Source organism: Spea bombifrons, chromosome 5 (assembly GCF_027358695.1).
Source record: "Spea bombifrons isolate aSpeBom1 chromosome 5, aSpeBom1.2.pri, whole genome shotgun sequence".
NCBI lineage: Eukaryota > Metazoa > Chordata > Amphibia > Anura > Pelobatidae > Spea > Spea bombifrons.
The window spans coordinates 39,774,971-39,788,122 of record NC_071091.1 but is presented as its reverse complement, the minus strand read 5'-3'; the positions used below and the strand labels follow the sequence as shown (position 1 = coordinate 39,788,122).

The window sequence follows — 13,152 nt, the reverse complement described above, 5'->3', positions numbered from 1 at the left end:
CACTGGCCCTGACATTTCACAGCCCTGTTTAAGTGCCTAGAAGGCATGGAGCTATTCTGTTTAGGCTTATATATCAGTTAACATTCTCCTATAACTTTAACTATAATAAAAAAAAATACGTTCAGGAGGCCAAATCCAACAAAAATCTGATGGGATCATAAATCAACAATTTGCTCTTAAAAAATTATTTTGGCAAAATATTAAAAAAGATGACTGATCCACTCCTGATGTCACTCTCCACACTTTCCTAAATTTAATAAACGATATCCCATTTAAAATAAAGTTTGGAAATTATATTGAACATTTGCAGATGAAGCATCTGGCTTTTACTAATTGAATGTAGATTTTTTTTTCAGTGCCGCTCAACTTCAAGAAGCCATATTCCCCACCTGTAATTTAAGGGGACATTCTAGGGTCTCAGTGATTATTGTGTCATATCTGTATTCTGTACACAATATGATTTCACCTTTCTGGGAAAAGTTAGCCATGCTATTTTTCTTTTAAATACTGGTTAAGTGTCAGCCTTGATACAGAGTACATACACTGCACTATTCAAATTCTACCTTCTATCACCTTATATACAGTTCAGTGCATCCTGATTTTCTGGAAATTAAATACTGGCAGAAGAAGTAATTCATTATCATTCATTCTTCTTGATGAGCTCTAGTCAATAGTTGTTAGTAAACATGTGACAAAGTAATTTCATAAGTACTGTATATTTGTCTTTACAAAGAAATGTTAATATTGATCATGTTGAACATTTAAACATTCTCATTCTGTGCTTGATGCCAGAACTTAACCGCTTAATGACAAAGCCCGTATATGTACGGGCTCAAAATGCATTGTTTTCAATGGGTTTTGGGACCGGCCATTGTCCTTAAGGGGTTAAACACCACCAATGTAAAATGTAAGAGAGCCAGACCCTCAAGATTGTAAGCTTGCAAGCAGGGCTCTCTCCACCTAATGTATCGGTTTGTCTTGGTCTGTCAATTCTTGTCTTGTCATACCCCTTGAATATATGTATTGTATTAAGCGCTGCGTAAATTGTTAAAGCTATATAAATAAAAGATAATAATAATTTAATTTTCCAGAAAGTGGCTTCTTGGTCTACATTCAACAAAATATTTTCATTTGTAAAATCAACATCACAAAAAAATATAAAAAAAATATAACAATGCTTAAAAGCACACTTACTGGCGTTATATTCAGCCTTTTGAACATGTGATTGTTTCTAAAACATCACAAGATAATTTATGGTAAGCATGTTCTCCCTGTTTTGATAGAGTGGGTTTTGAAAAAGCACTGTGGAAACTATTTGTAACAATCTCTTCTTGTCGATCATAATTTGAGGTTTCTTTTTTTCCTTCATAGGTTTATATTTTCCGAACGGACAGGAGATCAGGATCACTTATTAGAATTTTTCAAGCATCTGGCAAAAAGGTCAGACTTCTTGTTTATTAGTAAACATGTGATTTGAGATTTAATTTGATTTAACATTTAACTTTAGGGCATTAAGAGGTAACTGAAACATACTGTATAGCATAATGATGAAAATAGTTTCCACTGGCCTGGTACTGTTTTATAAAAAATATCATTGTCTTCTTGTCTTACCTTATTAGAATATTGAATGAAATGTTGGCACACAGTGCTTTGTATCTAGCAATCTTGCTTATTAGAAAAAAGGCTTCATGTGTTGGTTCCTGAGTAATTATACCTCGCACTCCTACCACTATGATAATTTGTCATTTAATCCATCTGGTTTCATCTTAAGCCACACCATTATCTATAGTGCAGTTGAATTCAGTTATTTGAAAAAGTGATAAAAAATGATGAAGAAAAAAACAATAAGCACATGGTATAGTTTTTGCTGTCAGAAGCTCCGTATCATGCATGATATTTCTTGTTAATACTTCATAATAAAAATAAGGTCATTGTATTTTAAGTGAACAAGCATTTACTGGAGGATATTGCCTACATGCTGTAATATAACACAATTTTACTGAACTAAGAAGGTAATAGCTAAGTGGAACAGCTTACCGGCAGAAGTGATAGCCTGAAACAGTGAAGGAATTTAAACATGTGTGGGATAGGCATAATGCTATCGAATCTAAGATGAGACCAAGGACTAATTAAGGTTTGAGTCTTTATACCAGTAAAATAGGCTAATAGTGTAATTGACATTATTGACTCTTACAATCATTTTGAGTTAAGCAGTTTAAGTTAAAATGCTAAGGATTGATTATATGTGTAGGCTGATATACTGAACACTTTGTAATGACTTGGTTACAGATGGGCTCTTACTTTGGCTCATCCTTATGCGCAGTTGATCTGAATGCTGATGGGCTCTCGGACCTGCTAGTCGGAGCACCCATGTTCTCTGAAATCAGGGATGAAGGGCAAGTCACCGTCTATATGAACAGTGGAAATGTAAGTAGATAATATACTAACAATAGTAAGATGGGGAAGTATATACGTTATCCACGGTACTTGTATTTTGGTGTCAGAAAAATTTTGAATGACAACTCATTTCTCTCTGTGCAACCTGTTAAAAATTAGCATAGTTTCTACACATTTTAGGACGTTGAATTAATGCCTTTGTTAATATTTCTTTTTTAATGAATAAGGAACACAAGCATTGTCATAATACATTGGAATATTTTTACACCTATTAAATGCCTACTCCTCACCAAGTAACAATGTTATATATGTATGTACCGGTATATAAATATCAGGGTTAAAGTAAAATATAGAGTAAAAAAATTATTCTGTAGATTTGATGGAGAACCAGGGGAGCCAAGTGAGGCAGGCCCCCTGAGCTGGTTTGATTTAAATATTTTGATCCACAACCTGAACCTTTTTGGAGCATTTTACAGCATTGTACATATAGTAAGGCCAACTCTAGATAACATTACCATGGTGGCTGGACCTTTTTTCCCCCCGTTTTTTAAAAAAAAAAGACACGCAGAGGAGGTGGTGGAAGGGAGTCTTAATAAGCATAGGAGTGTTTATTAAAAAGAAGTCATATCTGAAATAAAACATACTGTATCTGAATCCAGCACCAATAACTATCAATAACATCTAATATTTTTGTTATGTTGTATTTTAAACCATATTTCTATTTTTCAGCTTTAATATCAGATACCTGCCTCCATCATAGGCATAGCTTGTATTGTATTGTATTGTAATGTTCACATCAGTCCAAGTATTGATGAAGATGGTTTTTATAGGTTTAAGAGGTTTTACACTGAACTATGCCTAGAAATTACAACTATCTATCTTCCAAATAAAGTGCATGCAATAAGCACAGCTTTATTGTGGGGTAGCAGTTCTTTTATCTACAGTTATGCTAAACTATTAAACTGGCATTAGGGGAGGGGGGATTAATTATGCAGAACCATTTATGAAACAGTAGATCAGATGGGCTCTACTTCCGCAAGAGCTTTTCACACTTTATTGAGAGCGGATCTACAACCTTGATGCTTCCCAGTTGATGGTCCTATTACATAAATGTATTTTGCTTGCAGACATACCGCAATTTCCTTGAATTTACAGACTTTGTAATTAAGAATTTCATTTGGCAGCAATTCAACAATTGCTCATCCTACTTTGCTTTGCATATTTATCATACCTGCTGTAGAAGTATTAATGAAGGAAGAGTCTGATGTCCTCTCATATGAAAAATTAACTTGCTCTTTTTGTTCTTTCTATTATAAGATACTCCAAAACAAGATTTACATTACAAAATACATTTACTTTATGCTTAAAAGTAAGAAGCAAATATTTTTCTTTTCTGTTTGAGTAACTGTGAATATAGGGAAAGAAGTAAGCGTTATTTACACTTAAATCTGTGTCAACGTTAGGCCTTTAATTCACCCATGAAAAAAAACATAACGAAGGGTACAATGGTGAGGAATAATTTGATTTTTAGTCTAATCAGTACACTGTTGGCAAAAGTACAGATAGCTAAATTTAAATTTGGTTAAATATTTGAGTTTCTAGAGTGTCGCACTTCCTCTTATTCAGGCATTGACAGTAAAAAGAAAGAGCCTTCTGTTTCACTTAAATGCTGGTCAAGTAGGTTCTTCCCAAGGAAGATTACAATGTGTTAATAGACAAAGTCATATATAAGAAAGGCTGTTAAACAAGCTGTAAATTATTTTCAGATGACATGTCTGTATTCACACCTGTGTTAATCCAATGGGTTAACAAATGCTATTGTCATCACTGTGGCCTGTGTTTCTTCTTCTGCCTAAAAGTTCCTTTGAAGTAACAGACAGTCATCAGAAGCATAGATGATGATCCCCTGTCCACTATAAAATGATCTCATGGGATAATACAAGTTAAAAGGCATTTTCCATAACTCTCAGTTCTTATATACTTATATATTCAAACACATGGAAACAGCACTGCAGGCCTGGATCAACTGAATTAGACATACAAACCCTGTATTTGCAGGTATACATAAATATATATGAAAACATAGCATAGCTGATATAGATCACAGAATAACACACAAAGCAAGCTTTGCAGTTGTAGATCAATTGGAAATCACATGTCAACTCAGCATTAAATGTATAGCTAAAACCCTCTTAATTACAGGCATAGATCACTGGCTGCACAACCCAAACAGCTGTCCTACACCATCTTTGTCCCATAAGTACCCTGCCTGTGCCATCTTGGTCCCCAGAGCTCGAACACACTGTTTGTGCCGTCTTTGCCTTTCCCAAATCACTTATACATCTATGATACACACAAACACTTTTACAGTCACTCACTCATTCACGTTTTCATTCACATAATCATTAATTCTCTCATTCACACAAATCATTCACACATATTCATTAATGCATGTTCAAAAAACATTCCAGCAATTCATCCACACATTACTTAATTCTCTAATTCATGCACAATTCATTCACACATTAATTCATGCATTCACACAATTCATTCACACATTAATTCATACTCTCACTCATCCTCACTCTTTATTTATTTCAATATTCTTACTAACCCCCTTTATCACTAGCTACGTCCCCGTCCCTTCTCACTAGCTTCCCCTCTCCCACTTCCCACTATTTTCTCCCTCTTCCCCTTCTCACTACCCCCCTTTTTGTAGTTCACATACCTGCTGAAGTCCTGCGGTGGGAGCACAAAGCCACGGTGCACGCTGCAGAGTGCACCAAGGTATGACGTCATATTCCGGCGCTCAGCATGAAATGCCGTCACCGCGACTAAGACAGAGGCCTTGCGCTCCCACTGCTGCAGTCTGGGCAGCTTTGAGGTGGGTAGTGGCAGGGAGTGGAGGAAACAGAAGGGCACAGAGAGGTTGATGAAAACTTTTTCATGGGCGACCACTCGGTTCCCTGCCGTCTGGGTGCGTGCAGCTCGCACACCCCAAACACCGACCCTGACAGTCTGCAACCTGGCCGTGTGCCACAACTGAAGTCTTTGCCATCACTGCCCTAGATCAGTCTTGCATTCCAATGGCACAGACAGGTTATATTCAATCCTGTCCTTGCCGATACAAGATTGCATGCAAAACACATATATTAGTTTACTGTTTTTACTGTGGATGCAATATATTGAGATAATAAGTGACATTTGCGTTCAGCTAATTGAGGAATGATAGCATACTATTTTTGCAAATAATATAGATAGCTACCATTAAGTACTAATGTTATAACTTCAGAACAACCTGTATTTGTTACACACTATTTACATTTCCCTTTACATTATGGCATTCAATTAATATTTGAGTAATGTTACCTCCATTGTTATTTGAATATGCACTCATTTCTGCACATTTGACAGGTTATTTTAAAATTAGCTCTGTTTTAAGAGTTATTGTTCTGTTAACCACTCTTGTGGTTGTCTGTTTGCCAGGGAGTACTGGATGAATGGATTATCTTAAATGGTGACAACGCATACAACGCACACTTTGGGGAAAGCATGGCCAACCTGGGCGATATTGATGACGATGGCTATCCAGGTGTGTATAATGAAATGCTTGTTGTGCAGAACATACCTATTCCATTCCAAAGACCAATTCATAGCTCTAAGAACCTAACCTTTCACATCTCAGCAGGAGGTCAAAATGCTTTCTGACACACAGGGTTTTCTGACCAACTAAATAATAAATGTAAAAACTGTTATCAAGTTGTTGTTTTTTTCTTATAAAAATAATCTTATTTTGTGAATGTACTATATTTATTTTCTTTGAATAAATATTAATGCCAACAAAAATAAATAATTGAATCCTATGCATATTCCTATATCATGAATGGTCTTACTGGAAGGACTGGTGCTCTATTTCAGAGAGTTTGTGTCCTAATAATAGATAATAGTTTTAATCATTTTATGAATGTGTCCACACTAAGCCTGTAGCTCAGTTTGTCCTTATCTTCCTTTCGGCTTCTTTTATGGGCTGTTTTACACAACCTCATATGCAGATAAAGCCAGTGTAAAGGGAGTGTTGATATAACTATAAGTATTGATATGATGCAGTCAATTCATCCGCGTACAGCAAAACAACTTTATTTTTAAGCCATTCTTGTCGTACACAATCTCATTCTTTCCGAACTGCTTATTTTAGAGTGGAAAATTCACAAATAGAGGCTGCCTTTCCTAACAGAAAAGTGAATTGCAACATCAAATAATAGATCTGCTCACCAGTCAAATTAAATAATGTGTGTATGTGCGTGTCTATCTATCTATCTATCTATCTATCTATATATCTATCAATGATAGATAGATAGATAGACAGACAGACAGACACACACATATATTCTGGATTGCTACGCTATAAACATGTTTCAAGATCATTAATGTGTCATTTCATCATCTATGTTCTTTACTGTGGTAATCCTGTATTAGGCAAGAGGCATACATACTGACCAGTAGGCTTGGACTATGTGGACTGTTTGTCGGTTGTACTCATTGTCCTAGTGCTGAAATATTGTGGGGTAGGATAAAAGGATTTGAAACAGATCTATATAAACGTGAACTGAGAATCCTAAGTGCAGTTAGCAAGCAGCAGTTTGTATCACTGTCCTCCAAGGTTACACAAACTTTATTTCAACATATTCATTAATAGACCCCTGCTGTTTACTCTTGTGCTTTGTCACAGACGTTGCAATTGGAGCCCCGAAAGAAGATGACTACACAGGAGCTGTTTACATCTACCATGGTGATGCAGATGGGATTGTGCCACAATATTCAATGGTTGGTGTATTTTTGTATTCAAATACTCTGGGTTACATGAAATGACTTGTTTTTTATATTTGTATTGATTGGTTATAGAGCCAAGCAGGCAGTTTAAGGCAGGGCTAAACTGGGAATGAAAAGCAGCCCTGGAAACATTTGGACACCAGCCCCATAAACCATTTTTTTTAAATCACGTTACTTTTAGTAACCAAAAGTGTTAAAAGGCCCGAATAAGTTACAGAGATGAGAAATAATGGAATCAAAACATTTGCTACTGCAAAAACCTTTATATGGAAGTGTATGTAAAAGGTTCTCCCATAAGGGGGAAGGAATGTGAAACCAAAGAGAATTGTCCCCTGTAGAGCATAATTATATCAGGCCTTACAATTAAATTGGGTTTCACAGACTCTGAAGATCCCAACCACCATCCAAGTTTCTGAGACTAATCCTTTGTGATAAGGTCTGCTTATCAAAATATATAACACAATACCTTTACTTTTCCTCACTGATTTCTGGGCGTAGAATGTTTTGTCATCTGAAGGGACTACAAATTCAGGACAGTGTTTTATCTCTGGATAAGTAAACATTAAATTTTTCAATTTATTTCTAAAGTAGGTAAAGTGCCAGGAAACGGATGACCAAACACACACACCAGGACAGACTCTGCCACAGGAACACCCAAACATACACACACCAGGACAGGCTCTGCCACATGAACACCCAAACACACACACCAGGACAGGCTCTGCCACACCAACACCCAAACACACACACACCAGGACAGGCTCTGCCACGCCAACAACCAAACACGCACGCCAGGACAGGCTCTGTCACACTGGCACCCAAACACACACACCAGGACAGGCTCTAGTATTTAGTATTCATTTATGGCCTCCCTGTGCCATTCCCCCCCACTTAGACATCCATGCTATCAAACACATATGCATTCACTCATTCACAAATATTAATTCCCTCATTCACAGATACTCATTCATTCCCTCATTCACAGATACTCATTCTTTCCCTTATTCACACATACTCTTACATACACCTACCCCCTTACCTGAACTGCAGATCTCTTGGTTGCCGCTCGCAGGGGCCAGTGTTTAAGAGATGTCCTGCTAAAGGCAGCAGAACATCGCATTAAACTTGTTAGTAAGACTAAAAGAAAAAGGAAACCACTGTGCTACTCTGCAGATATATATTGAAGGAGGAAGAAGCTAGCTTTCAGGAACTATAAATAGACTCAAAGTGCATTATTAGATGAGCCAGAACAAGCATTGAGGAGAAAATTGCCAGGCCAACAAAAAAGGTGATAAAACTTTTTTTAGATATAAAAGTGAAAGAAGAAAGCATAAACTAGAAATAAAAACACACAAATGTAGCATGGAATACTCAGCCAACTACAGACCAATAAGTCTTACATCAGTAGCTGGCAAATTAATGGAAACCATGCTAAATGATGGGATTGTTGAATACCTGGTTTGCATGATCAGAATCAGCATGGGTTTACTAGATTTCAGTAAGGCATCCAACCCATAGAAAATTTATAAATAAATTGCAGTCTTTGGGTTTGGATGTCAAAATAGTTTAATGGATAACACAATAGTTGAGTTGCAGCAGAAGGTTGTATTTAATGGTTTATATTCAGAGGAAGGACTTGTTACTAGCAGTGTACGTCAGGGATCAGTATTGGGACTTGTACTTTTTTGTATTATATTTGTATTAATGATATTACAGAAGGTCTTAATGGTATAGTATGTCTTTTTACAGATGATACAAAGGTCTGCAACAGGGTTGACATTGGACAAGTCAAATGGCAAATGATTTGCGTAAATTAAAAGAAAGGTTGAGAGTGTGTCAGCTGCAGTTTAACCCCTTGATGACAATTGCCGGTCCGGGCACGTCACGGAAAAACAAGTCGTTTATGACAAATGACGTGCCAGGACCGTCATTTGTTAAAACGGGTGAAAAAAATCGATCTGTGATCGATTTTTTTCACTCAAACGTTGTTGCTCTAATGTCTCGACCTCGAGGCATTCAGCAACGCCACGATCGGCACTAGGGGCCATCTCTGGCCCCTCCCCGGGGCGTCAACATCCGCCATACATTGTATGGTGGCGGACGCCCGTTTTAAAAGCGTTTAGGAGGCGATCAACGATCACCTCCTAAATTAAATGGTGTCGCTGGAATGCCTCGACCAGGAGGCATCCAGCGACACCAAACACTTACCCCAGGATGGACTGTGACCGCTCCGGAGAGCGGTCACAGCCGCAGCTGCACGCAATCTTCACCATCCGCAAGATGGCGGCAGCCAGGGAAAAAAAAACAATAAAGATGAAAAAGTTCGCTAGAAGGTCTCCAGACCCTCTAGAGAACTCTGGCTCCACTTGCAGGTTGAATACAGGTACTGCATTCAACCATGCAAGTCAATGGAGCCCAGCTTTCTAATCACAGTGTGATTAGTAAAAATAAATTAAAAAATAAAATAAAATTAATAATATTTAGAAAAAAATAGTAAAAAAAAACCCAGAAAAATGTAAAAATAATTTCCCTCTGATGTCAGGGGAACCTTCAAGTTGAAAAAAAATGTTAATTTTTTTTTAAAAAAAGGAAAAAAAAAAAATATATATATAAAAAATATATTTTTGTGAGCAAGTCCTAAAATTAGCACATTAGCTTAAAACAATTCTCACATGGAAAGAGTTAAAATACTGGCATATTAAATGCCCATCGTATGTCTACTTTTAAAAAATGTATGATTTGATGGGGTAAGTTGAATTGGCCGGGTTCAACAATGTCACAATAAACACGGGGGGAAGGATGGCCACACATCTTATTTCCAATTAGAAAAATGCACACGTACAAAATGTGGCCTTTTAGTTCCCCCAAAAAATGACAAACCCATGCATGTGGGATATCACTGTACTCAGGAGATGTTGCTGAACACATATTGGGGTGTCGTGTGACAGCGGCATATACCAGGAGCTGTAAATTTATACATAACAAAGGTGTGTGGGGGAAAAATACACACAAAAGAATACTACTGCAAACTTTGAAAAAATTCTGGTGGTAAAATGTGTGCATGCAAAGAGTTAAAATACCAGCATTTAAAATACCCTGGGGTGTCTAGTTTTCAAAAATATATGGTTTTGTTGGGCACACTGAAATGGCCCGGCTCAAAGATGTACCAAATAGGGCATGGGCAGTGGATGCCAAAGTTTAACATTGAAAAATGTGCATGCCCCAAATGTGGCCCTTTTGCCCCCAAACAGCCAGGCAAAATCATTCATGTGAGGTATCTCTGTACTCAGGAGATGTTGCTAAACACATATTGGGGTGTTTTATGATAGTGACATATACCAGAACCTGTTTATTCATACCTGAAGTAAAATGTGTGTGAAAAAACAAATGCAAAAAAAATTACTACCATAAAGTTTGACAAAGGCTGATGGTAGAATAAGTGCTTGGAAAGGGTTAAAATACTAGCATTTGGAATACCCTGGGCTGTCTAGTTTTCAAAAATATATGACTTGATGGGGTAAATTGCATTGGCCGGCTTCAAAGATACCCGAAATGGCACATGGGGGGAAGAATTACCAGATTTGGAAAAAATGGCTTTGAAATAGTAAAACGCTACCTGTACTTATTGCCCCATAATGTGTAGAAAAAAGCAAAAAAAACATAAAAACATTGGGTATTTCTAAACTCAGGACAAATAGTAGAATCTATTTAGCAGGTTTTTTCATTACCTTTTATAGATGAGTAAAAGATTTTTCAACTAAAAGTTAGAAACAGTCATTTTTTTCTAAATTTTTCACCATATTTTATACTTTTTTTAATAGTAAATAATATGATACAATCAAAACAATGTCATCTAAAGAAAGCCCTTCTTGTCCTGAAAAAAACAATATCTAATGTGTGTGGGTTCAGTAAACGGGAAAGAAGAAAATTACAGCTAAACACGAGCAGCGCAGAAATGTTAAAACGGCCATTGTCACGAAGGGCACAAAAGGGTTAATATTGAAAAATATAAAATAATGCACTTGGGATGTAAAATTCCCAAGGCAGCATAAAATATTGGGAACACTCTTCTGTCAGTGACAAGGAAGAGAAGGATTTAGGAGTAATTCTTTCTGAAAGGTAAGCATACAATACAATAAAGTTTTGGAAAAAGCAAGCAGTATGCTGGGTCGTATAGCGAGAGGCATTAGTAGCTGCAAGAGGGAGGTGGTTATGCCACTTTACAGATCTTTGGTCAGGCCTCACCTAGAGTATTGTGTACAGTTCAGGAGACCCCATCTACAAAAATATATTGACACATTGGAGTTAGTTCAGAGGAGGGCTACAAAAATGATTAGTGCAGGATAAAAATTATTAGGAAAAACCAGGGGATCTTAATATGTAAAGCTTGAAGGAAAGAATAGAGAGGGGAGATATGATAAAAATGTTGTAATGTTTAAAAAACAAAGTACAGGACACACGCTTATTTGAAAGGAGGGGCAATTTTAGAATACAGTCTAACACTAAAGGATCAGAGGCTAAGATGTAATGTAAGGAAGTTCTGCTTCACTGAGGGAGTAGTAGACAAATAGAACATAGATACATATAAATAGAATATATGTCTCTCAGCAGAAGTAATGGAGGCTAATACAGTGAGGGAACTTAAACATGTGTGGGGTAAACATAATGCTATCATCACAATGGGCTGATAGGGGATTGAACCCCTTACATCAGCAAAAACTATTAGTCTGATGTACTGTTGGGTAACATTCCATAAGGTACAACTTCCAAAAATGAATGTCTATTGACAGAAAGCAGTCATAAGAGGGTAAGGCAGGTGTGATTATGTTAGTATATGTTTGGAAAAATGTTGCCAAACACTGCAGGAGAAAAAGCAGCTAAGGGTCCATTTTAAAATAGAAGTAGTAGAACAGGAAGCTCACAATAGCTATCTATTTTGTGAGGTGGAAAAGTGCAATAGATCTCTCTTCTTCTGCTCCTTTGTGTTGCTCAGAGACATCATCATGTCAGGCACAGCCGACATTATGTGGAAACAGTTTTTCCATTTGAGTGCCTCAGAGTTAGGTGTTGTCTAGTTGCCATATTATACAGAGTCACAGTTAATATTTTTGGACGCTTTCTGTAATTTCCTTCCAAACTGTGTGTTTTAAATGCTTTAGTTTTGCTGTCATTTCTGTCATATAAGAAAACACTTATGGGAAGCTTATTCAATAAAAATGTAATCTTTTTTTCCCACAAATATTACGTTTTATATTAGTTTTAGGCTCCTCCATTGTAGTGGATTTCAACAGTACAATTATCCATCACTTTATCTACCCTATAATCAGATGCAGTGGTGGAGCATTGTCATTGTTTTATTTCTAATAATAAAGAAAAAATCCAGTAATGGTCTTTAGTGCTATTCTCTTCACATACTGTATACCTCCTGTGGTAGTCACTGGAGGATGGGTGTCTCTGCCTTCAGAATGTGCTGTTCTTGATACCTTTTGATGCACTTCAAAGGACTTCTCATTTGGAAGGCACCACAAAACTACATGCACACACGAATAAAACCTAAACATCAATTTTTTTGCTGCATTTTGCTTGTTAAAATAGGGGTAGCTGTGAATTTTCTAGATAGGGCTTCATGAAACCAAAGCAGTAAAAGTTTTATGAATTACAAAATGATGTTTATTATATTGAATATAAAATCAAAAGACTGTTGTGTGTTATTAATGAAACATACAGATAAGAAAAGGTATGTGTAGGCAAAAGAATATAGTCTATTAAGTAAGACCTGTGTATCCAACCATAATAATAAATATATTTTTTTAATTCAGAGGCTGTCTGGACGAAAAATAAACCCATTATTGAGGATGTTTGGTCAATCAATTTCTGGAGGTGTTGATATGGACAGAAATGGGTATTCAGGTAGGTTTGAAAAAA

General features: G+C 36.6%; 1 protein-coding gene across 1 annotated transcript in view; it reads left to right on the top strand.

Annotated features, from left to right (window-relative positions):
* Window positions 1-13,152, top strand: part of ITGA9 (integrin subunit alpha 9) — a 190,181-nt gene that overhangs the window by 51,414 nt on the left and 125,615 nt on the right. The window contains exons 8-12 of the mRNA XM_053466129.1: window positions 1,372-1,440; window positions 2,290-2,427; window positions 5,884-5,989; window positions 7,127-7,221; window positions 13,047-13,137. Of these exons, the coding sequence (XP_053322104.1) occupies window positions 1,372-1,440; window positions 2,290-2,427; window positions 5,884-5,989; window positions 7,127-7,221; window positions 13,047-13,137 (499 nt within the window). The remainder of the gene's footprint in view (window positions 1-1,371; window positions 1,441-2,289; window positions 2,428-5,883; window positions 5,990-7,126; window positions 7,222-13,046; window positions 13,138-13,152) is intronic.